General features: G+C 41.6%; 1 protein-coding gene across 4 annotated transcripts in view; it reads right to left on the minus strand.

Annotated features, from left to right (window-relative positions):
* The window catches only part of PTK2 (protein tyrosine kinase 2), a 250,824-nt gene that overhangs the window by 127,366 nt on the left and 96,144 nt on the right, over positions 1–27,314 (minus strand). For all 4 annotated transcript variants that reach the window (XM_060115655.1, XM_060115653.1, XM_060115654.1 and 1 more), the window contains 3 exons: positions 17,112–17,199; positions 5,277–5,356; positions 2,960–3,022 (listed from right to left, as the gene is read on the minus strand). In XM_060115655.1, the coding sequence (XP_059971638.1) occupies positions 2,960–3,022; positions 5,277–5,356; positions 17,112–17,199 (231 nt within the window). The remainder of the gene's footprint in view (positions 1–2,959; positions 3,023–5,276; positions 5,357–17,111; positions 17,200–27,314) is intronic.

Raw genomic sequence — 27,314 nt, forward strand, 5'->3', positions numbered from 1 at the left:
CCCCCAGGTACCTGTTCTCTTCATTCCCATGACACCTCTGGCTCTCACCCAGCTGCCATGGCTCAGTTACCCTTCCCGTTCCGACGTGGGCCTCTCACAAAGACAGGCTGGGACACAGTCCACATCACAGTGGCCCTGAGGACAACTCTCTGACAGCCGGGCACGCTACAATGCAAGCCACTGACCTGGCCCTCCTTCTCCAACTTCGCACAACGATTCACCTTTTTAGATCATCTCTAAGTACCTGTTGGCTTTTTCCTCTTCAATTCTCTCTCTTTCTTTTTTTTTTTAAAGAAATGGAAAATTTTATTTGAGCCAAATTGGAGGATTATAACCTGGGAAGAGCATCTCAGAAAGCTTTGAGAACTGTTCCCAAGATAAACTTTTTACTTTAGAATAGTTTTAGATTTACAGAAAAGCTGCAAAGATAGTACAGAGAGTTCCTTGAATAGCCCACACCTGGCTTTCCCTTGCATTACTATGGCACCTCTGTCATAACTAATAAATCGGTTCTGATACATCATTACTAACAAACCCTACACTTTCAGATCTCATCAGTGTTTTCCCTAATGTCATTTTTCTGTTTCACAGGATCCAATTTAATCATCACATCTCCTTAGGTTCCTCTTGGCTTGTGTCAGTTTCTCAGACTTTCCTTGTTTTTAAAGATCTTGACAGTTTTGAGTAGTACTGGTTTGGTAATTTGTAAAACGTCCCTCATCTGAGAATTACCTGTTTTTCGCAAGTCTGGATTGGGTTTTTAGGTTTTGGGGAAGCAGACCACGGAGATGAAGTGTCATTCTCAACAGATCACATCAAGGGCACACATGCCATCAACATAACTGTTGGTGTTGATGCTGACCTTGACCACCTGGCTGAGGGAGCGCCTGCCAGATGGCTCCACTGTCAGGTTACTTGCACACCCTTCCACACTGTACTCTTTAGACATATGTCACTAAGCAGAGCCCACACTACAGGGTGGGCTTTTATGATCTGCCTCCTCAGGCTGTATCTATATAAATCACTTAGAATTCTTCTATGTGGGAGATTGATCACTTCTCTCTATATTTATTTATTCAATTATTTATATTCATATAGGCCCATGGATATTTATTTCATACTCTGGGCTATAACCCAAAACTAAGTCATTCACTGTTGCCCAAATGCCCTACCTTTGGTCACTGGGACTCCAATCTGACGCTCTGACAGAGCCCCACCATCTGCTTTTCTGAGCACTTGCTCCTTTCCAGCTCTACAAGATGCTCTAGGCTCATCATACATCTCCCCCTGCCCCTCGGATCAGGAGTCCTGCTTCCTTTCATTGAAGAATGATATGAGAAACCAAGATCTAGGCACTGGCTACCGTCAGAGATTTTTCTTTAAGCTGTGGTTTTAGTGATTTTATAACATAGAAAATAAACCAACATTTCTGTTTCCTTTTTCATTTAAATAACACAAATGTTCCCTCAGAACTGAAAATCAACACGCCCCAACCAACTTACCCTCCTCCCCTTCAAACACAAAATTGTTTCTGCGACTGACATGCCCACTGGCAATTTTAAACAAAAACCTAAACCACCTAAACCACAGTGAATGTTGGTTTTGGGTTTTTTTTTTTTAATGTTATTAATGATACTGTTGCTTCTATGCTGTCAACTGAAGGGCAGGGAAAATTCTACTTATAATCGTTCTGCCTACGAAGCTATCCCAACTGATCTCTAAAAGTTTTCATTCAACTCTAACAACTCCGTGTTTTATCCTTATTTAATCTGTTAGGAGGCACAACATTATGTGATGGATGTGTCCATAAACACACAACCACAAATATTTAGTGAGTGCCTTATACACGGCACACTGTCATGAAACTTACATTATGCTAAGACAGTAGGTCCAGAAATCAAGGGATGAATCTGCGTCGCAACGAGACAGGCTGCCCGGGGCGCTACCTCACTTGTCACAATTGGGACAAAGGAGGCTTGTGTGATTGCAAAATAACTATCACGTCTACCACCAGTTATTAGTGCAAATGGTCGGACCTGCTCCATAACTAATTCCCCCAAATATTTACTCCTACTTTTATTTTCAAATGACCGTACTTCCCCTGTAAAATCCTGTTTTCAAAATGGTGGGATATTATACTTTCACCGTGTGATAGCAGTTGGGCTAACCTGGAAAGTCAAATAAAATCCAAAGCCATGTCAAGTCTCTATTATTGCAGAGTACTTATGGACAACCTTTTACTTCACTGTAGTAACATCTTCCAAATAGCACAAGAATTTCAGTAATAATATGGTCAGGAAAAGTGTTGGCAAGAAGTTGCACCATTGTTAATGAAAATAAAACTGGAAATAACAAATATCAGTGATTTTTTTGCTGAATTAATTATCAACAGATAAAGTGCAGAACTTTCAGCCTCCCAAGACATAAGCCCCACTTTGTCTTATATGCATTTTAAATACTCTAACGTAACAGTCTAATGACTGTTAACTTCACTATTGGAAAAATATTCAGTTATCCTAAATTTTCTGATACATGAGCAACAAAAAACTCCCATCTTTCCACTTTTTTTTAACTAAGGGAAAAAAACCCTTAATAAACTTATAAAGAGAATATAAATAATAACAATTTCATAGTTCAATATAAATTAGAAGTGAAACTCCATCCCAATATGGTTAAATCTACAGAGACAGAAGAGTTTATTATTTATGTGTTAACATGCCAAAGAATATTAACCTTAAGACATTTATCAACAAATTTAAATGTTTGCTAACTCAATTAACATCACCAAGAATTCATTTCTTAATAAAACTTTCCTCTTCCAGATATAAAAGTTTTAGAAACAGTAGTGTTTCAGATTTAATATTAAGTTTTAAGTAAAGATAAACCAGTAAAATCTACAGTTTGAAAAGTGACTTAGCTCTGAATGCTTGCAGGCAGCGCCTGGACGTGCCGCACTTACTCTAATACTTCATAGTTAGACTTCTTCTCCAGAGCGTTGCCCCGCATCTCCCAGTACGACCGCCTAAAAGCAGAGAAGATACACACTCATAGATTGGTATTGGGAATGTCTGCGATGTTAAATGATTAAAAACCGTGAAAGGGGGGTATCTAACTACTAGGCAGCTAAGCCACAAACATTCTGATAAACAACAAATGAACAAATTTGATTCACAGCATTTTTCCTACATCCTAATGCAGCATAAATCAGTTAACACAGACCGTATCTCTATTGAACAGTCTCACGTTCCCTTTTGATGTGAAGCAGGTCTGGCTCTTTGCAAAATGAGAAACCAGATTCCAGCTGTAAAAGATATCAGCTACATTCGCTACTTTTACTTGGCCTTTCCTCAAGGGACAGTGCCAGGAACCCCAGGCTGCCCCTGTGGCCGGTGCGCACCCCACCTGCTCCTGGGAAGACCCCCAGTGACTAAGGACACAGCATGGGCCCTGAAGCAGAGCCATCGCAGTGGGCTGGTCCAGGTAACGGGCGCCAGGCTCTGCAGAGCAGTGCTGCCTATCTCGCTGAGTGTTCACAGTCTGAATTTTACCTCTTATTCCAAGTCACATGTTCAAGCAATTTCAGGTCTTACTGCAAACAAGTCCTTTCTCTGCAAAATCTGCCCCAAGTGGGTGGGATTCTCTACGTGTACACAGTTATCTCACAAAGGGACAAGGTTTAGCTGGAGCTGCTTTGGAACACACAGATGTTACAAATCATCTGAAGTGATTTCCCAGGAGAACGTGTAATCAACAAGACTTTCAAACTTGTCTGTAATAACATGAATACTGGTTTTGCTTTTTAAATTTGTTTGACTTTTTCTTTGGCCTACTTAAAATCAAAAGTACTAGATTTCGACAAACAATTTTAAAGGGCCCAAAAAGGATCACTTAATTTGTTCTCCTGTTTTCCCTTCATGTGGGGGAGGAGTTTGGGAGGGGCAGCTGGACGGATGACTACTTTGTCACGTTTTTGCTTCAGAGTTCAAAAATCAGTGACCTCAGACAGGGGAGAGGAGGAGAAGGATAAACGTAACATGGAGAGGCCAGAGTGGGAGGGGAACCCAGAGACGCACGCATGCCATTCACGTAGGGCCTGATGCTTCTGGACCCCTCTTCCAAGTAATACATCACAGCATTGTCTGTGGGAAGGAAAGCGCCAAGTTTGCTTCCCAAGCAAAAACTGTAAAGGCCAGGAACGGGAAGAGACCAGTGAGAGATGGCTTTTTTTTTTACTGGGATGTATAATCAAGGTTGAAAACAAATTTTAATGAAGAGTTGAGAGTTATACTTAAAGATCTTTGGGTCCTTGTAGGAACCGTTATTTGATAGCCTTATATAATATAAAAAACAGTGATCTCTCGGGAAAATTATCACTAACTGTTTTGAGTACACATAATCAAATTTTAGCTAATTTAACCAACACATCTTCAACTAGCAGCCTGGGGTAAATTTTTTTTTTTTTTGGCTGCGTTGGGTCTTCGTTGCTGCACACGGGCTTTCTCTAGTTGCGGCAAGTGGGGGCTACTCTTTGTTGCGGTGCACGGGCTTCTCACTGTGGTGGCTTCTCTTGTTGTGGAGCATGGGCTCTAGGCGTGTGGGCTTCAGTAGTTGTGGCTCACGGGCTCAGTAGCTGTAGCACACGGGCTTAGTTGCTCCGTGGCACGTGGGATCTTCCCAGACCAGGGCTCAAACCCGTATCCCCTGCATTGGCAGGCGGATTCTTAACCACTGTGCCACCAGGGAAGCCCCGAGCCGGGGTAAATTTTAATTAAAATTATACCTGACAAAGGTAAAATATTTCTTTCACTCAAAGTTTTAAATAGCGGCACAGAATATACGACAAATGGTGACAAATGTTATCAGAAATAAGAAATACATTCTCATCCCCCATAGTGGCAGCCATTAGACATATATGGCTATTTATGTTCAAATTTAAACCACACTGCACATCTGAGTACTCAGTATCCACCTTGGCTGGTGGCTGGCACATGGGATCTCACGGATACTGAACATTTCCTTCATCACGGAAGGTTCTATTGGGGAGCTCAGCCTTAGACTTGCTTACATACTTGTACTCTTATAAATCATTCAATTCTAAATATAATATTTTAAAAGATTCTAAAATGAGCAATGTCAACATAATTCAGAATATTTTCAAATTTTACTCGTTTTATTCAGTATTTTATTGATAATCTTTATCAGGAAAGGAAAATACCTAGAAAAAATAACAGAAAACATTGTTGAATGAAGACCTCAATGTCTAGTTACCCCCTTACCGTATTTCTAGACAACCCAACTTCAAAGCAATGTCCTGGTCCACTTGATCAGCGATCTCCAACATATAATCGCTCTTCACCTACAATAAAAAGGAATGGGTAAAATAATGTTGCTGTAAGAAAATATGTTTTAAACTTAGTCATTAAGTAAATGTTTACTGGGTGCCATTTACATGTTTTATACACAGTGTCAATAATCACGCTAGATGCTGGATATAAAATGAGTAATACCAAAGACTAGTTAAAGAGTCAAACAGTCTTCCTTTATGAAGAACATATATGATCTATGAGCACTTAAACATCATCTGAATCACAATAACGTCAAGCTGCTTTCTACCCTCCATGTTGTCAAAGGGAAGACAAGAAGGGAGATCTCCATTTCCAGGCAACTTTGCAGTGGCTATATTTTCTGAACTCAGACTACAGTCCCAGCACCACTTTTTGGACCTCAATGCAAAGGTAAAGAAAACTAACATTATTTCAAAATCCATTTAATCCTCAACTGATGTGCTTCCACCTAACCATCGACTATAAGTGATTAATCTGCAAAGTGACAACATGCTTGAAGTGTGATATAAAGAGAAGGATCTAACAAATTGCACAAAGGCCTTCCAACCAATGACTGTGAGGGACTGATATCAGTATCTGAGAGCACTGATCAGTGTGAAGATGTTTTCAGAGATGAAATATGTAAAATCTCACAGCTTAGCATCAAGAGATCAAGATCTGCAATTGATTTTGACAACAGGGAGCACTCATTCTGAACCTCGATTAAGTGAAATGTTACTCCTCCCCCCAAAAGGAACTCTGTTCCTCTCGTTAGTAGACCTGTATTACAAAAAATCTGCACTCAATTACTATATTATGAATTTCACCAATACGAAACTCCGTGGAAATCTGCCTTGTCTCGTTATATAAGTATTTCATAATACCCTCCCCTCCATTTGGCCTCCTGATCCTCAACCCTAAAATATTTACTCTCTGGTCCTTCACAAAAAAAAGTATGTGGCTTCCTAGCCTGTCAGTTCGCTTGTTCAAAAGATTTCTAGTCCCAAGTTAGCTACTTTGCCAACCTTAGAGTGGTAGCTCATAACCTTCCCTTGAAAAGACCCCCAAAGCTCCCAACCTCCTTCTTCCCGTTATTTTAATTCCCTGGCAAGACCAACAAATACTGAAACCAGCCACCCACCTCCTTCTCCACGCTTACTGCTGAGCAACTGGAGAAACTCTGCGCTGTGCTTCGCTTTACGTTCATGACGACAAACCTCAAACGATCGCCTGAGACTGCTGGGAAATTCAGCAATGCCTGCCCAGGAAGCTGGGCAACACACTGATCCACACTTTCTCCAGTCAACCAGCCACAGCTCTTTCTTATAGAGAAAATAAAAGTCTCCACACGGGGACGCCCTCTTTAACGTCCCAGAACCTATAACCCGAGGGGCGTGTGTGCTCACGTACTCACTCCTCTCAGGATGGGGGCGAGGCCCGCTCGGCCAGCAGCGATCTATTTCTGACCTAAACGCCATTTCCTCTGACACCTTTGCTCTATTTTCTGCATTAGCACCTCTACCTAGGTGGTCCATAAACACTGACTGACTGAAGACTGAGCAAATGAGTGAAAGAATAAAGTCATCAAACTAGGGTTCGGACACCTCTGGGCGTAAATGTTATTTTCCATAGGAGTTACCAGCAACAGTCATTTCTATTCCTTAAATATAGCAGGCATTTAAGACTGATTCAATAGAACTGAATTATTCAACCCACTAAATTAAGTAAAAAGCTTTGATTCTAGAATCACTCTGTTTACACTTCAATTGGCTCTTTCTCCTCTGTAGCAAAAAATAAATCCAAATTTTAAAACTAACTTTTTTGCATCATAAGTAGGTTTATTACTAAACACAAAAATGGAGAGATAAATAAAGACTGTATTTATGTGAGTTAGAGAAACACCACAGTTGTTCTGACTGAAGCATTCAGTGCATCTTAGCTTATGGTTTGGTGCAGACTATGAAGCAAACAGAGAACAGCAATTCCATGTTGAGGAAAATGCATTATTACAAAACGATCTTAAGATTAGTTACTATAATTTTTAAACACTATTCAAAGGCAGAAAAATGTAATCACATACTTTATTCAGTCATCAAAACCAAATTCGTATTAGTTGCAAAAATGAAAAAAAAGAGAAAATTAACTTAACAATCTTTATGGAAAATCCCTTTACTTATGAACATGACTTAAAAGTTCTGAGAGTTGTTTTTCTTACAGCAACAATCTACTACTCTTGACTCAGAGCTGTATGACTACGGCCTGAGGCCCATTCACTGTGTGCAGTGATCCATGTTTTCTGCCAAATGTGTTGATCCATGATGGAACCAGCCATCTCAGCAGACCCTCCCCTCCTTATCCCACCCTGTGGCAGCTGCCCTCTGTGAGGACAGAGAGCAACCCCCCTGCAAGGTCCCTGTCACCCAGGCTCCAAAGGGGGTGTTCTCTGAACCACTGTGCACCTCACGTCCTGATGTTGGGCTCATGCAATTTTCTTCAAAATGTAGGGTTTTTAACACTCAGTGTTCATTTCTTTATAAAACATTTCTAACTTTCATGCTTTCATTTGTGAAATAAATGCAATTTATTGAACATTTAAGTGTGCGTATATATAGCTATATAGTTGCTTACAGTAAATATACTCACATTGCCATGTCAGACAGATTTATACATAACTTGCATTTAATATTCACAGCATCACTGTGAGTTGGACCCTACTATAATCCCCAATTAAGAGCCTCAGAAAGAACCTAAAAAGAATGAAGATGATAGCAGAGGAACTACTTACTATTCCAGGGGTTAGGTATTACGCTGTTTTAGATACATTATTTATAGTCTGTACAATAACTCTTCAAGATAGGCCTTAGTCCTATTTTATACATAAAAAACAGAAAGCTTAATTACTCAAAATTAATGTACTCAAGGTCACACAGCAAGCGTTAAAGTTAAAACTCAAAAACCCATCCGCTGACCCCCATAACTCAAGCTTCAGTGTGTTCCTATACCTTCTTGCGAACTCTCAGAAAGTGTAGGTATTCTCCACTAGAAGGAAGATTAATGACCAGTAAGGACCACAGCTCATAAACCTGGTAGCCCCAGGGTCTAACATGATGGCTTCACATGCATGTCTTAGTTTGTTTTACCACTGTCATTGTGTTGTATTCTTTTTTATATCATGGATCACTACTGTTTATTAACTCCAAATCCAGCAAATTTCCAAGAGTCTTTCAAGCAAAGATCTCTGAATGTTGTTCTTTGTTTTATTAAATTAATTTGTTTCCATATTGATGTCAATTTCCTGCTTAAAAAATAGGATGTATCTGGACTTCCTTCTGTGGGCAAGTATTATATTTACATTCATGAGTTTTTTCACCTTATTCTGCAACAGAACTAAAGTACAGGTTTTAATATAAAAACCACTCACATCTCTAATAAAAGTACTAATCCTAAATTGCTCCATAATTTATTCCATATGCCAAGTCAATGCTGTGGCTACCACATGAGATCTTTTGCCTTGTTTTGGTCTCTTCTGAATATTCTGTCAGCTGCATGAATTTATCAAATAGACCTGAAAGTCCTTGATAGTGTGTGTAAAGAAAATGGGGCTGAAGGCAGACAAATGTGTATATAACCATCTACATCATACACCACCTGAGTGATCCGAGGCAGTCGGCCCAGTTGGCTCAACTGTCAGGCACTCCTCCCTGAGTTCTGTGAGGGCACAAAGCGGAGTGTTGGTATGCAGAAGGAACCCAGTGGCAGTTCTCAATTAAAACAAACTCCTTGATTTTCTCTTGTGTACGTAAGCTACAAAAATATATAAATTAAAGAATTATGCTATCTTACTGAGTCAAATGCTTTTTCCACAACTGAGTAAGTCATTTAACAGGTATTCATTCAACAAATATTTACTGAATGCCTACCAAGTGCCAAGATACAGCAGTGAATAAAACTTGTATATGGAATTTACAGGGACATAATGGTGGGTAAATTCTGATTGGAAAAGGACTGCTCTGGATGTTAACATTGAGAACAGATTATAAAAGGAGATGACCAAAGCTAGAAAACCTGTATGACAACAAGTGTTTCCGTCGTTTCTTGTTTCTTGTCCATATATAATGGAAAAGTAACCACAAATATACTAGAGGTACTTGAAGAATCATATCAATTTTTAAAAAGAAGATCTAATGCTGAGAGTGCACACGCACACACACAAACCAATGTGATTTCGCAAATTCCAAAGGCACATAGTTCCTTTGTTTCTTGGATTTTTTTTGACATCTTCTAATAAATCTCATCCAAATTTTTGAACATCAGGGCATTAGCATTAAAACTCAAGCATCGGGGCCTCCCTGGTGGCGCAGTGGTTAAGAGTCCGCCTGCCGATGCAGGGGATACGGGTTCGTGCCCCGGTCTGGGAGGATCCCATATGCCGCGGAGCGGCTGGGCCCGTGAGCCATGGCCGCTGGGCCTGCGCATCCGGAGCCTGTGCTCCGCAACGGGAGAGGCCACAACAGTGAGAGGCCCACATACCGCAAAAAGAAAAAAAAAAAAAAAAAAAAAAAAAAAAAAAACTCAAGCATCACTAGTAAGTCATCTGAGAGAATCAATTAGGCACCTAAAACCCATGTCTTACTGTGTTGTGGACACAATGGTGAATGCTCTCACTGAACGGCACGCTCTATTAGTGGGGGCAACAGATGATAACAGGGAAATACAACGTGCAGACAACAGACCCGTGACTGCCAGGGGTTAGGGGAGGGGCAGGCTGTGACCAAGCAGCACCAGGGAGCTTCTGTGTGTTGGTGAGACAGTTCTGTGTCTTCATTACAGTAGTAGTCACATGCATCTGTACCTACGATAAAAGTGCATAGAACTACACACACACTCTTACATACAAACACACGAGTGCATGTAAAAACTGGTGAAATCTGAACATGATCTGCAGTCTACTTAGTAGTATTGTGTCAATGTCAATTTCCTTATTTTTATATTGTACTATATCATGATTGTAATGGAAACTGCTTGACTATACACAACTGTCAGAACTTACTGAGCTGTACACTGAAGTTAGTGATTCTTATTGTATGTAAAATTATACCTCAGTAAAACTGATTTTAACATATTTTAAAAAATCGGATGTTAAATGAGAAATGTACAGGTGTCATGGAAGGCTTTACATAGAAAACACTGCTTAAAATTAAGAGTTAATCACAGACATAGAAAACAATCTTATGGTTACCAAAGGGGAAAGGGAGAGGGGAGGCATAAATTAGGAGTTCGGGATTAGCAGATATAAACTACTACATACAAAATAAACAACAAAGTCCTACTGTATAGCACAGGGAACTATATTCAATATCTTGTAATAAACCACAAAGGAAAAGAATATGAAAAAGAATATATATATATATATATATATATATATATATATGTATGTATGTATAACTGATTCCCGGTGCTTTACAGCAGAAACTAACCCAACACTGTAAATCAACTACACTTCAATTTTTTAAAAAAAGAGTTACTGAATGAATAGAAATGATCTAAGTCCAGGAAAGGAAAGAGGAGTCATGCAGAAAAATGTTAACTCAGCAGGCCTGGGTTGCTCAAACCCTACACATTCCCAAGATTATGACTGGCTCTTGGCCTCCTGGAGCCTGAACTCCTGAAATGTTCTGATGAGAGTGCCTTTGCCCACCTGAAGCCTCGGGCCACACCTACCAGTCTGACTGGAGAATCTGTATGTACGATGTGATTCTGACGAACACCTGCTTCCTCCCTGGGGCCTGGAGCCTGACTACCTGAGGTCACACAGGTGTTGTACGCCCAGGAGATGGAGCCTGATAAAAACCTTCAACGCCCAAGCTCAGCAGGGTCCCAGGCCGGCGAACCTCTGCACCTGCTGTCACACATCACGTGCTGCGCCATGGGACTCCCCTGGGAGGGACCCGGGGAAGCTTCCACTTAACTTCCTCTGGACATCACCCCGCAGACCCCTTCCCCTTGCTGCCTTTCCTCTGTATCCTTTTGCTATAATAAACTAAAACCAGAAATACAACAACCTCTGAGTCCTGTAAATCCTTCTGATGCACGAATGAACCTGAGGGTGGTGCTGGGGACCCTGAGACAGCGGTATTTCTACCAAAGAATCTGCCCAAGGCCCTGAGGTAGACTAAAGGCAAACTTAAAATAGCAGCAGGGAAGAGTGACTGTGGGAGACGGACCATTTCTGCCTCCCATTTCTAAACTCTTTTACAGAGAAGGATGAACAAAAAACTATGGGTTGAACAGCATAAATATGACAGAGTTTACCTAAGTCCTCAATAACCATACAACTTTGTGAATCACCAAAACCATACAGGAGTGGAAAAGGAGAAAAAAAATGTACATTATTAAATCTATTAAAGAAGTACAGAAAATGTATCTTCTAATGAATCAGACTTAGACCTACATTTAATTTTAACTTCTTTCTGGAAAAGGACAGCTAATAATTCCCACATTGAAAATGTCAGGTTTTAAACTAAACCTTCCCACTTGGAGCTTCCATTTCAAAATGTTTTAACTGACAGAAAGCTTTATGGCCAAGAAACTACAGTTAAAGAAATCATTTCTGATAATACAATTATCTAAATAAAAACATGTAAAAGTAAAAAAATTGGAGTAAAATAACAGAAAGATTGACCAACAAAATATAAGTGTGCCCTGGCCCCTTACACATCTCTGCAGTTTAGGTTCCAAACCATAAAGTTAGGGTGCTGGACTCAATGTCTTCTTCAGCTTCCCACTGGAACTTTTTTTGTCAAATAAACCACGAATTATGTTACAGTTAACGTTTTTTAAGAGCAAACCGATGGATATACTCATTTTAAATCTTAATATATTTGTAGGAGAAAACAATGACAACCTCATGTCAGACACAGGCATCTCAGAAGCTGAAAATGTCAGTGGTACCCAATGGGTCCTACACAAGTTCAGCATCATCGATGCACATTTAGTTAATACAACTTCTTGACTAAACATGGACAGAGCCCTTCAAACTAATGGCCACTACTATTTACAAAAGGTTGCCGATCAAATACACCTTTAACAAATCAGAGAGATAAAGAAGAATAAAATGTTATATGGCAAAGGCAAAATTCAACTTCAAGGCAAAACATACTTTTCTTGCTTTACAATAAGCCGTTAGCTTTGGCATCAAAATTATTTTTTTAGACGCCTGCTCTACAGTGAATAGGGTTATAACAAGGTTCTAGTTTATTTTTAGAGTGTGCTGATTAATATCTTTCAGGATATTCTAAAATGGGTCAAAAACATTTCGTGGCGTGTCACACTGGTAGTCACATTCAGGACATCTTTGAATGAAACTATGTGCATCCACAGAATCATCTCCCACCAGGAACCCAATGCTCAATACACCCACTGACATGTTGTTTTCCTCATGACTCCATCCAAACAAGGGGCATGATGAGTAGTGGGCTTGGGTGAAATTTCAAACTAAGGAATAATAAAATTAAGGTAGTTTATTATAAGTTTTCTTTCTCTTTCACGGGATGGAACTAGTATAGAGGAAATCTAAACATAATTCTTTTGCTTCTATCCTGGTAACAGAACCAAAGTAATAAAAATACTGATTCTTCTAAAACAGAAATAACAGATAGCACTCAAGAGTATGCACTATTTCCCAGTGTAGACCCTCAAGATTCCTGCACATGAAGGTCAACAAAATGCTAGGCTCATAACAAACATGCAAGAAAAACAAGCCGCTGTGAATAAGAGTCAGTGTAGGTCACTACCAACAGATGTAAAGCCCACAGACTCCGGATGTCACAATTCGGATTCAGAATAGAGACATCGACCCCATCGGAAATCATTAAAAAAAAAAAGGAGGGGGCAGAAAAATTAGTTAATACTAAGGGCCATAAAAGATGGCCTGGCAGACTGAAGAACGGGGGGTGGGGGGAGAGATAAAACTTAAAAAATAAATAAAAATCCAACAAATGCACTAGACATCAAATTGGCCACAGCTGAGGAGGGCTGGTGCTCTGAGAGATTTATGTGAATCCAGATCTCAGGGAGACAGGAGTTGAGAACAATGAAGAGGCGTCAGTAGATACAGTCTGAGAAGTTCTGATGGAGATCTCAACTGAAATCTCAGGAGGAATAACTAAGAAGGGAGAAAAGGTGGTATCTGAGCAGACGCCAACCAAGGCATCTCCAGGACCGATTAAAACGACAGGAACCCAGAGGTCCTGGCCACACAACACAGATCAAGCAGGAAAAATAAGTGGGAATCCCACCTAGTTTGTAATAAAACTGCAAAACACTGAGGACAAGTAAGGATCTTAAAGCCACCCAGAGAGAGGAGACAGATGACCTACAAAACAGACTACGACAGCCATTTCTCAACAGCAGCCACAGGGATCATACACAGCGGAGAACACCGCCGAAGTTCTGAGGGAGAACGACTCCCATGTGGTTCTGAACCAGAACCGCGGTTCTCCCAGCAACACCGTCCTTCAAGCAGGAAGAGAGAACAGAGATGCAGGAGCTACGAACAGCACAATGAACAATGTCAAACGGACGGTTATCTACCGAGCTCACTGCACAGCCAGAGGAGACACGTTCAACTCAAGAGAGGTGTACCCCTGGCAAAATCTCAACATGCAAGATGATGAAACAAGCCCAAGAAGTCTGAACAACGAGTTCAAATGAACCACAGTCTCTAGCCACAGTGCAAATTATTGTGGAAATGAACCAAAAGGGATAAAATTTTAAAGCCCTATGTGATCACTTCCATTTCTACCAACACAGCGGACCCAATGTCCTGGCCACAGTGCTCACTGAAGACAACTAAAAAAGCTGAATAAAATATTTTTTAAAGTCTTCTGAAAAGCTTCTATGAGCTGAATAACAAACGAACAAAACCAAACCAAGAAACCTACTCAGACTAATGACGGAATGCAGAGGGCTCAGGGGAGAGCTAGAGTCAGCTTCTATCCTAAGGCCAGAATTGAGATGTGCACACGTATGCTGTAAAACGTGACAACCAGCAAACAAAAGTAAGAGAATGATAAACACACAATTCAGGACCATGGCTGTCTGCCTGGAGTGAAGGGGTTGGGATGGGGGGGCGTCACAGGGACATGGGGCCAGGAAACATCAGGCATGTTCTCTTCCTCTAGGCAGCGGGGTCAGAGGTATTCATTTTATTACTAAGTATCACACCTTACTAAAGAACACATGTATCAGATGTTACAGAATCTAAACATGTCATCAAAACCTGAGCCCCTTAAAAGTGCATCAATTTAGCTTGGAATTCAGTGAAATTAGATGTATGCATATGTGTATGCATCTTAACATATTTGCATCAAATATTAAATAACTTTAAAATTCAATAATGGGTGTCATCAAATTCTGAGGCCCTTATAAAATAATTTCTCTCAGAATTTGGTGAAAATTTCCACACACAAGTTCTTACAGGTATTTCAGCTGCATTCTCAGTTCAAAAGACTTTGGCTATAAATAGCTGAAGGGCCAATTTTTCATTTATACTTTTTTTTTGGCATGTTTGTTTAAATAGGAGGAAGTTCTGAATTCCTAACTGATTTTTCAACAGTGAAATTAAATCTGTTCCCAAGTTGGGTACTACCTGGGTAGGATCACCTCTAATAGTTCTCGAAATAACTAAATGAATTCTAGTTCTAGAACTTCCATGCACAGACCAGGACAGACTCTGCACTGAAAGATTATCACAAGAAGTCAAATAAATATAAAATTACTTGCCAAAGCAGCAATGCAAAAATCATATTATTTCTAAAACGTTGTCAGATGAGGGTAAAATAAATGAACATTTTTCTCACATAAACGGAACTATATTACACTCTTTATTTTTTATATGGCCTGTTTTAAACAATAGCGTTTAACATCACAACTTCCATACCCATGAACAGAGCCGCAGTTCACTAGTTATAGGCCTGAATAAGCAGTAACACCGGCCATCAACACGGGAAAGAGGTGTTACTATGACCACACCACTATTTCCCTTAAATTACAAGTACTTGGTAGGATATTATAAAAGCATACACAAAATGAAAGTAATTATTAGGACAGAGATAATTTAAGTGATATTTTAGAATATTTTCTGGACTTTCTAAAACTGTAATATAAGATTTAACAATTTTAAAAAATTTAAAAGGGGATAGGCGGAAGAAGAGAAATTCTAGAAATGGATGAAAGCAGCAGGTGAGGTGGAGGGGCTGGAAGGTTTGCATACAGAGCACATGGGAAGGAAGAGGTGTGTCCCATCCCACAGTGTGCAGCTCACAATTGTATTGTGACACCCAAGTGGAAACGCTGAATCCTCAAAAGCCTGGTACTGTGTACAGACTGAAATTCCAGGTGTTATTGGGCAGGTATATGGTAGACAATCAGACCTCACTTAATCAACATAAAGACCCTATGCAGGAGGTGTTATTTACCTACATGTGAAGACACTAAGGGAGGCACCTGGAGCCACAGAGCTGTGAGATGCAGAACAGGCACAGTATGCAGGCTAACGACACCTCACACCTCTCGGGCTTTATAGAGGCCACTCACCCGAATCACAGACTGCAGTAAGATATGTCCTATTAGTAAGAGGAAATCTGGGATACACTGGTACGTGTGCTAGCTTTTAATCATATACATAGAAGCAAGGTCTTCCAACAGGAAAAAGTAGGACAACCTAGTAACAGCGTGAAAGGAACATAAAAGTTGCCAACTTTTAGGTTAGCCTAGAAATTATAAAATGGAATAACTGGGAGCTATTTAGGCCCGTCTCATGCATTCTGGAAATCAATGTCACTAAAGGAGTCATAGATATAGATATAGATACCAGTGATATAGATCATCTACGAGAGAGAAGAATGCAATATAAATACATCCGCTGACTAAACCCTGTCCCCTCCTTCACCAAAATGGTGCCAAAAATGTTGGGGACCGCTGCATTAAAGGACAGCTTGCAGGGGAGCCACCTGGACCCCAAACCTCCCCTGTGTTAGCACCTCCGTCCAGGCACGGCCACACCATTTGCGCTTACAAACAGCACAGGATTGAACACAAAGGTGCTGTTTACAGGAAATCCACTAGACTGAGGAATTTAGAAGTACAGATTATGTCATTAATTTCTGCATTCTTGACCCTGAATAGACATTTAATGAATAATTTTATTAAAATAAAAAATTCCCCAGCATGTTTAATTGCAAAATTGTATGTACAAATGTCTCGCTGATATTCATTAGACTTTTTTTGAACTCTTCACAAATACTTACAAGTAACATTTATTTGACTGGAAAACTGGTTCATTTATGCCACAAGTATTTATTGTCTAACTAATACGGAGTAAAAAGAAAGCTCCTTTTAGTGTAAAAAAGTCAATTCTGCTGCTTTGTTGTGCAACGTGTTATTGAGATTATATGGGTATAGTTGGCTCTGAATAAACATCTGACAAATTTGTTGATATTCAGGCATGATAATTACACTTGAATTAAAGACAGAACAGTGGTTGTGTCACTTAGGACTTCCTGTCTCTACTTAAAAGAAGTATCTTTTAAGACCTGCCCAAGCATACAAAAATTCAGTGTCAACAATTCATAATTTCTTACTAATTATAAGAATCTCACTGCCCTACGGTGACAAATTTATATTCTCCCAAATGTTAGGTTTAATCTAATTCTAAAATAAAACCATGAAATAAATAGGATTCAAAGAAACAAAGAAAAAAAGTGTTATTAAAGCATCCTCCTGTACCTGTTGATAGAAGAAATTCAGAGTTGGCTTGTCTTCAGTAAACTGGTTTAGAAATCCTTTTGGCAAATAACGAATTCTCAATTCATATCTAAAAAATAATTAACAAAATAAAGCAATTAGAAATAAGTCATTTTCTCAATTCATAGTCTACAATAGTATTTTGAGTATGGCACTGCCAATTACTCTGAAATATTATTTTTAAAATAAGTTAAAATATAATCAATTAATCTGTCAATGTGAATGTTTGCTTTTTCAGCACAAAAACGTGCCTGTGAGTATATGCTACAGCCCAAGGACTCTGCAGGAGACGGAGCATAATGAGAAGCCCAGAGGGCACCCAGGAGTCCCTCCAGCCCCAGTGCCCAGGGGCAGCACCACCTTCCGCTCCCCAGAGGTGAGCTCTGCATGCCTGGAGGCACACAGGATGTACTCTCGTGTGTCTGACTTCTTTCACTCACCAATATGCTCGTGAGACTCCCCCCTATCAAGTAACTGCAGTTTGCTCACAGCTGACAGTCCTGCACTGTATGATAGACCACAATCATTCATCCACATTACTGTGATGGCCGTTTGAGTAGTTTCCACCTTGGGGCTATTAAGAATAATGCTACGAGCACTCTTTATCTTCCTCTAAAAAAGTAATTTTGCTCAGGAAGCCAAACTTCAAGAATGGTCAAAACAAATGAATTTCACCAGAATGCTCTCCCTGTGCCTCATTCTGTGTGTGTGTCCACCCGTAGGAACGCTCACATGCACGCCTTTTGGTGAACATATGTACACATCTCTGCTGGATGTAGACCAGGAGCACCATCACTGGATCCTAACGAACACACACATTAGGCAGCGCAGATATGACCAAAGAGTAAGGTAAAGAGCTGCACCAACGTGCACTCCCACAAGCAGCACGGGGTATTCTGGTTCCACTATTCCTCACCTCTACTTGGTACTTCTAACCTTTTCATTTTAGGACCTCTGATATTTACAGCAAGAGTACACAGTGGTTTTAACTAGTACTTCCTTGATGACTAACACAAATGGGCGATTCTTCATTTGATAATTGACCATTTTCGGTTATCTTCTTTTGTGAAGTGTCTGTTAAAGCTTTTGTCCCTTCTTTACTGAGTCCTCTGTGTCGTGTCCCCCACCCCCCACCCCCTGCCACTGATTTGTAGGTATTCTTTACATGTTCTGGACGTAAGGCCTTTGTTAGACTTAGTGAATATCCTCTCCCACTCTATGGCTTGCCTTTCACTATTTTAATGGTACCTTTTAAAAGTTATTTTTAAAATCTTTTTATTTTAACAGTATCTTTTGAGGAAGAAAGTTTGTGATTTTTATGCAGTCCTATTTATTCCTTTGCTTTTTAATAAATTATCTTAGTGTTTTGTTTATAAAATATTTGCCTACACAAAGGTTATAAAGATATGAATTTTTTCTAAGAGTTTCATAAACTGATCTTTTAAAAATGTATTAGGCTCACAGGGAAAATAACGCAAAGTAATCAGGACAATTCTTTTGGTTCAATTAAGGGTAGAAAAAAATGCAAGATACACATACACAAGTTCTGCTGAGATTTTTAAGTGTCCGTCTTATTAAAATACACAATTGCCAAACAATGAGGTTCCATTGTACTTCTGTTCTCTGAAGGAGTTCCAATAACTTACTGCAGATATTTTACATGGGGCAACTACTTATAGAAGCACAATAGGTTTCATTTATTTTGAGTTTAGGACTTACCAGGCACCTTATATGAACCATTTCTCTTAATCAACATAATAATCAAAGAACAAAAGTGTACTTATTCACATTCAGCAGACCAGGAGAACGATGCTGGCAAAAGCAAGCAACCAGTTCCCAGGCTGGAAGCTCCAGGATCAAACAGGCTGCAGGAGGCCTTGGTATTAATGTTACTCCATTTTAATGATTAAAAAAAAAAAAAAAAAACTGGTTCAAAAGTCAAACATTTGGCAGCCTGGCTCCACCTCCACGCTCTTAACATCCAGCATCCTGATGATGACATCAACTAACGTTTAGGGACTACTCAGGATATGACAGAAATTGTGATAAGCATTTTAACCAGATGACTTCTTTTCATCAGCAACAACCCCACGGAAGCAGAAAGAATGTGGGCTCTGGATCAAGACCGCCTGCGCGTGAATTCTGGCTCCATCACTTGTTCACTGTCTGCCATCACCTCTCTGTGCCTCAACTTCCTCATCAGGACGCCAGGAGAAGTGAATGAGCTGTCACTGCACACCACCATAACCATCTTGACGGTTTATCTACCTCATCAGTCACTACTCAACAAAGATTTACTTCGGCACTAACCATCTACAGACACAAGAGGCTGGGAAGACATTAGTGAATCAAACAGGCACAAAGTACCAGCCTTCAGAAAGTCTCTATTTTCGTGATGGAAGCCAGACAGCAAACACATAGTATCCTTGAGGTGGTAGGTAATGTGATAAAGGCAAATAAGCCAAATAAGGGGAGTAACAAATGATGAAGTACTATTTTATAAAGGGAATTGGTGAAGGTCACTCTGACTCAGTGATACCGGAAGGAAGATCTAAAGGAAGTAAGGAAGGGAGTTATGCAGTTATGTGCGGGGAGGAAACTGTTGTAAAGGCCCTGAGGCCAGAGGGTGCTTGGGGGCAAATGCAGCTATAGCCCACTGACCGAGGGCAGTGAGTAACAGGGCTTCCGGGAGGTGTGGGGTCAGGAGCCGGCAGATCTCACAGGACCCTGCTGATCATGGTGGTGGCGCACATCCCAGTGAGAAAGGAAGCACCAGGGGCACTGTGGCCAGAGCAGTAACATCACATTACTGAGGCCTAGCCAGGTGGTACTAGGTAGAGCAGACAACAGGGACCAAAGGGAGGCTAGGAGGGGACTGGCCAGAAATAGTGACCAGGTTACTATTTCACCCAATTTTCATAGATGGGGGAGAAAAGAATTTTGGGAATTAGGTAATTTTGCCAAGGTCCCACAGCTATTAGGAGGCAGACCTGGGATTCCACTTCAATGTGCCTGAATGCCCAGAGGCAGAATGAAACTAAGAGAAGGCACCTGTGCTTAGAAACAGAGAGGAATGTAAGTTGATCTTGGTCATGGGGGTGGGCAAGGTTTTTAGATCGTATCAAGGGTTTTGGTCCCTGCTTCAGCCCACTAGCGTCTAGCATATTCCCCCTCACAACCCTACGGAAACTTGGCTCAAGGCCTCCCACTTTCATTCCAGTCCAAACACCTCACCCCAGTCCTTAAACCGCAGCACCTGAAGCCCGCAGCCTACCGGCCCACTCGTGCCAGCATCACCACTCCCTTCTCCTCCGTGAAACCCACCGTTTTCCTCATACTTCTGCTGCTCTTCTAAGAGCCTGGCTGTGTCCTGACACATTTCCACGTCTCTGCTCTAGGCCACTCCATGGATTTCTGAGCCGCAGCTGACTACAACATGCCCCAAATAAAACCATCCTTTTGCTTCTACTAAGTAATGTAGTAATATTAATGCCACCAACAACTAACTTCCTCAGTCTTACCTCCAACTATGAGCACCAAGATACCCACATGCTAACGGACTACTGATGGGGAGGGGCAGGAAATGTTTTTGAAAAGTTGAGCTGGATGAAGATTTGATAACCCTGATAGGAGAAGGATTAGCTGGCCAGACTGTGAGTAGTGAAATAAACAAAAGTACAATTTCACGAAACTACACAGATGACCCTCATAAGCAATGTGGTGTGGAGAGCTCTTTCTTACAATAGACTTCCAATTTAAAAACCCAGAAGGGGGACCTCCCTGGTGGCGCAGTGGTTGGGAGTCCGCCTGCCGATGCAGGGGATGCGGGTTCGTGCCCCGGTCTGGGAGGATCCCACGTGCCGCGGAGCGGCTGGGCCCGTGGGCCGTGGCCGCTGGGCCTGCGCGTCCGGAGCCTGTGCTCCGCAATGGGAGAGGCCACAGCAGTGAGAGGCCCACATACCGCAAAAAGAAAAAAAAAAAAAAAACCAGAAGGATAGAAACAGAAACTCACCATTTGGCAAAAATTACAGTAATGAATACTGCAAAAAAGAATCACCAATGATGCTGAGATTAGTGGGTGAAAATACAACGAGAAACAGAGTACATCCACAGTCTCTGTACTTCCCCCGAAGACATTACTTAACTACAAAGGGAAAAATAATAACTTTATAACAGAGAAACCTGGCCACCACCTTACATCAAACGATCCAAGTTAAAACCGCCAGTAAAATGAGTCATAGCATCATCGAAGACTTCCTGCTAAAATGCAGTGAGAAAACCAACATCTTGACTGTGGTGCTCTTCCCAAATGCATAAGCTCAATATAATCATGAAAAAAAAAAAAAAAAAAAAAACAGACAAACCCAAATTGAGGAACACGGTACAACCAGCCAGTGTTCTTCAAAAGGGTCAAGGTCATCAAGGACAAAGACAACCTGAGGACCTGTCCCAGATTAGAGAAGACCCAAGGCAACAGGACACTGAGACACACAGTGCTCTGATCTGGATCCTGGGCCAGAGGAGGGACAACTGTGAAATTTGATGACGTCTGTAGATTAGTTAATAGTATTGTAACAATGTTAAGTTCCTGGTTTCAATATCTGGACTATGTTTAAGTAAGATTTTAATATTTAGCGAAGCTGACTGAAGGATACAAAGGATTTCTGTGTACTATTTTTGCAACTTTTGATACATATTGAGAATAAAAAGAAATTCTCACGTACCTAAGACTGACTGTTCTGTAGCTGTGATAACAAATAACCACCAGAACGAGTTTTAAACCAGCCTGGTCAACAAACATCAGTTTTGTGTAGCCACAGACCGGCCAGAAATCTGTTCATCTTTGTGCTGTCAGCGTCTGGTGCAGAAGCATCCAATAAATGTTCAATTAATAAATCAGCAAATTTGGGAGTCCATCCTGTTTTTTAAAGGGGTCACTTCCAAACTTGTCAGAATGTTCCTCTATTTACTCTCTTACTGCTTTAAATCTTCTAAAGGACGCTTGTTGAATTCAGTGTTATCATGAAAGACTAGCTTTTCAAATTAAGGTATAGGCACACGGAATGTCGTTTCAAGATAACATAGAAAACTATCAAAATACAATCTAAAACTTCCTAAGCTATCATTAGTCATTTTCTTTTGTCATCTTTGAAAAGGGAAACCTTTCCTCTACATAAAAGACTTCTTTTTTCCTGCAAAGGTCTGAAAAAAAAAAAAAAAATCATCCCTTTGCAGAGCAAGGACCTGCTCAACAGCCGTGAGCAGGAGAACGTGAACCACATCTGATAAGATGAAAAGGACTTTCTTTTTTACTCGCTCTGCAGAAGCCCCACAATTCTCTCTCAAATGCCAAGAGAGCCTCCTCTCAGACCTGGCTCTCAAAGCCCTGAATCCTACACCAAAAGGACGGGGCCATTTAATATCTGATTAACCTGCTCAGAAGTCAGACCAGTCCATGTAGGTGATTCCAGATAACCAAAATTTAGTTATCAAAATTTAACTAGAATTTAATTATCTAGGTGCAAAACTTTAAAGTTTAAATCTGTTTGGTAGAAATCTCTCAAAACGGCATGATACCTTTTGCTACACTATAAACTAGGCATGGTGCTGTAATTCAAACTTATTTGGCTGACTCAAGATCCTAGCAAACACCATCTACCTAACCGAGATCTCCCAGGACCCCGGGGACAGATGAGAAAGTGCCTGCTCCCCGAAAGACTGGGAAGGAAGCAGGGCCCGTGCCTGTGCATGCAGCGCAGTGGCCTCGGGCTCTGCTGCAGGACCCCAGGATTCCACACAAGTCCCTGAGGGCCCTGAAGAGGACGGGAGCGGGCAGGGTGCTCTCCCCACAGAGGCTCTAGACAGAGCATCTCCCCCGACCCTTTATGTACATGTTCAATATTGTCTTACCCATCTGATGTGCTCCCAGCAATATTCTTAGGTTTATTTTTCCTTTTACTTTGTAAAAGTATATCACGCTGTATGTCATCTCCCGGGAGTTTTTGTTTTTTAACTGAGGTAAAATTCACATAAAAAGTAACCATTTCAGGGAATTCCCTGGCGGTCCAGTGGTCAAGACTCCACGCTCTCAGTGCCAGAGCCCGGGTTCAATCCCTGCTTGGGGAACTAAGATCCTGCAAGCCGCATGGCGCACCACCCCGCCCCCAAAAGTAACCACTTTGATGCGTGCACCTCAATGGTATTGCTATTTAGTGCATTCACACAGTTATCCTCGGACTGCCTTTTGTCACACAGTGGTATTTGTCTAAGATTTATCCACACTGTTGCAAGTCCTGATCATTCATTTTGACTAGTGTAACATTCCACTGTGAATATTCTGCAACTGACTTAACCATCACTGGTTATTCTACGAACATTCTTGGGTCTCAAGCCTAGTAGAGAAATGCAAGAGTGTCTCGAGGACAGAACTTGAAGTGGAACAGCAGGATAGCAGGGTATGTCATGAGGATGCTATGCCATCTTCCCAAATGGTTTTACCAATTTGCATTCTCCCCAGCAGGGCAGGCAAGATCCTGTCAGATCCATAACCTCTCCTGCTATTAATTCTGTCAGACAACTTACTTTTTGCCAACCAGACAGTGTAAGATGGAATCTAATGGCCTAGATTCGTACTTCCCTGAGCACTGAGAAAGATGACAGTGTCTTCCTGTGATTACTAGTCAAACTTGTCTTCTCTTTTATGAACATAGCTCGTCTCATGCCAATTTGAGACTTCATATTGATCAGTAGAATATCTTCTCATATTGATGAGTAGAATATCTTCTCCTAGTTGCAACTTGTTTCTGCACTTTTTTTTTTTTTTGGCCGTACCTCACGGCTTGTGGGATCTTAGTTCCCTGACCAGGGACTGAACCCGCACCCTCAGTAGTGAAAGCACAGAGTCCTAACCACCAGACCACCAGGGAATTACTATTTCTGCAGTTTTGAAAATACATCTTTTGATAAACAGAATGTTTTCACCTCATTAAAGTCAAATTTATTATTCTTGTCTTTCAGAGTGAACGTTTTTGGAGTATTAAGAACTTCCTACTCTAGGGCCAAAGACACATTCAACTATATTTTCCATTAAGCTTTCTCTCTCTCTCTCTTTTTTTTTAAACTTAATCCATCTCAGGTGGATTTCTGTGTATTGTTCAAGGTAGGATCTAATTTTGTTGTTATTCTTCCTACGAGGATAGCCATTTATCAGATCAGCCTTTCCTTTCCCCAGTGACACGTCATGACATCTCTGTAAGGCCATCCTGCCTGAGACAGTTACGACCAAATGTGTGTGCTGCAGCTGCTTACCGAGGTCTTAGAAGAACTGAAGACTCCATTAAACAAGTTTAGATCTCAGGTTTATTTAACAATATGAAAAGGTACTATAGCAGATACTGCAAAAAAGAAAAATCTATGTTCAAAAACCCCACAGGAATGGAAACTAATATCCAATTATTCTGATGAATCTTGGCACTTTCATTTGAATATTAACACCCTACTTCTCAGAACTAAAGCCAGAGCTGCAGTTACCCTCACATGTCCACCCATGGACTGAGAGAGGAGGTCTCAATGTTCTGTTTCTTCTTTTTTCAATTTTTTAAATTTTTAATGGAGTACAGTTGAGTTACAGTGTTGTGTTAGTTTCAGGTGTACAGCAAATTGTCAATGTTCTGTTTCTTGTAGTCACATACCTAACACAGGAATAAAAAAGAGCTGGTGCATGGACCCAGTTTCTACTCTGCCACCCATTTAAGCTGTGTGACAACGGGCAGGTTATCAAGCCTCTCAGGCAATGTCTGACACACAGCAAGAAGCGTGTTAATATGAAGATTGTCACTAACATAAACTAGTCCTGTTCAGTTCCTAGTTGATAATTTCATTATCACTGATTCAACTTCCACTTAAAATATTTTTTACTGGGTGCCTACTCTATACCTGGCACGCCCAGAACCGAGCAGTGAATACAACGGAGTCCCTGCGGGAGAGAGACTGTACCAGGCGGGCAGTGGGCTCTGTAGACAGAAAGGCTGGAAAAGGCCCTGGGGAGGAGGTGACAGTGGAGCACCTGCCCTAACGAAGGGAGGTCCAAGCCAAGCCGGAAATGGCAGACGAGTACACACAGCAGTTGAGCATCAAGTTCAAAGGCACCAGGAACAATCCGCTTGGTTTGTTCAAGAGCCAGTAAGAGCACCAGTGTGGCCAAGGTCAAGCAAGTGAAAAGTTGGGAAAGATAAAGGCAAAAAGAGAAGTGAGATGAAGGGTTACTGTATTCAACAAGCAAGAAGGCTGGCAACAGAGAAGAGACCATCACATGAGACCCTACGCTGAGTATCTAAGAAAACAGAAAACTAACATTTCAAAGGGACCAGAGTCGCTCAAATGGAGGAAGGGGAGGAGCAGCAGACGGAGACGAGGACCAAGAAGGAATCACAACTCAGAGTGGGCTCCAGGGGTGGCGGGGGCTCCCGGGAGTTCCTGAGCGGAGACGACCTACACATGTCCTCGGGTGTTTACAGTTGAAAAGATTTGTTAGCAAATTCGGTGAGCTCTACCTTGAACATATCTCAGTACAGCTGCTTCTCATTCCAAGTACTACTCCCCACAGCCATCATCTTCTGTGACTTTTTCCTGGGTTACTGCAATAACCTGTCCATTGGTTTCCTGCATTTATCCAATAAAGAGTGAATTTAATGCCAAAGGCAGGTCTAAGGTGGGCAGAAAGAGGAAAAGAGGTCACTGGAGCAGCCCCAAACGTCAAGGCTAAGCAGGAGAAGACAGACCGTGATGGTCACTAAAAGAGGAGGAAAACCTTCACCAGGGGCTTCCCTGGTGGCGCAGTGGTTGAGCGTCCGCCTGCCAATGCAGGGTACACGGGTTCGTGCCCCGGTCCGGGAGGATCCCACATGACGCGGAGCGGCTGGGCCCGTGAGCCATGGCCGCTGAGCCTGCGCCTCTGGAGCCTGTGCTCCGCAACGGGAGAGGCCACAGCAGTGAGAGGCCCGCGTACCGCAAAAAAAAAAAAAAAAAAAAAAAACCTTCACCAGAAGAGTCTGGTATACAGGAGGCTAAATGAAGGAAGGACACTCAGTATCCACAGGGGAATTGTTCCAGGATGCCCCACAGACACCCAAATCCTCGTATGCTCATGTAAACTGGCACAGTCTGCGTATGTAAGAAGCACACACCCTCTTGTATACTTGAAAGCATCTCTAGATTACTTATAATAGTACTTTATACAATGTAAGTGCTATGTAAATAGATGCTGGCACAGCAAGTTCAAGTTTTGCTTTTTGGAACTTTCTGGAATCCCCCCTCCCACCCAGAAGTTTGTATCGGCAGTTGGTTGAATCCATGGCTGCGGAACCAGGGAACCTGCAGATGCTGAGGGCCAGCTGTATTTAGACAGAAGGAAGTGACTGTGGCCGTGAGCTACTGCAGAGAGTGGACTGGACGGCAAAGGGACAGGCCCTCGGCAGGCTGGGCCTTTTCCTTTGAACCATAAATTATTATTATTATTATTTTTTTTTTTTTTTTTTTGTGGTTCGCGGGCCTCTCACTGTTGTGGCCTCTCCCGTAGTGGAGCACAAGCCCCGGACGCGCAGGCTCAGCAGCCATGGCTCACGGGCCTGGCCGCTCCACGGCATGTGGGATCTTCCCAGACCGGGGCACGAACCCATATCCCCTGCATCGGCAGGCGGACTCTCAACCACTGCGCCACCAGGGAAGCCCCAGTATTATTATTTTTAATAAATTTATTTATTTTATTATTTTATTTTATTTATTTATTGTTTCTGGCTGCATTGGGTCTTCGTTGCTGCGCGTGGGCTTTTCTCTGGTTGCGGCAAGCGGGGGCTACTCTTCATTGCGGCGCGCGGGTTTCTCATTGTGGTGGCTTCTCTTGTTGCAGAGCACAGGCTCCATGTGCGCAGGCTCAGCAGTTGTGGCATGTGGGATCAGTAGTTGTGGCTCACGGGCTCTAGAGCACAGGCTCAGTAGTTGCAGCACACGGGCTTACCTGCTCCGCGGCATGTGGGATCTTCCCGGACCAGGGCTCGAACCCGTGTCCCCTGCACTGGCAGGCGGATTCTCAACCACTGCACCACCAGGGAAGCCCGAACCGTAAATTATGTAGAGATGTGTTTTTAAATTGCTCAATATACTGTTGCGTGCAGGATCCTATATTTC

Source organism: Mesoplodon densirostris, chromosome 13 (genome assembly GCF_025265405.1).
Source record: "Mesoplodon densirostris isolate mMesDen1 chromosome 13, mMesDen1 primary haplotype, whole genome shotgun sequence".
NCBI lineage: Eukaryota > Metazoa > Chordata > Mammalia > Artiodactyla > Ziphiidae > Mesoplodon > Mesoplodon densirostris.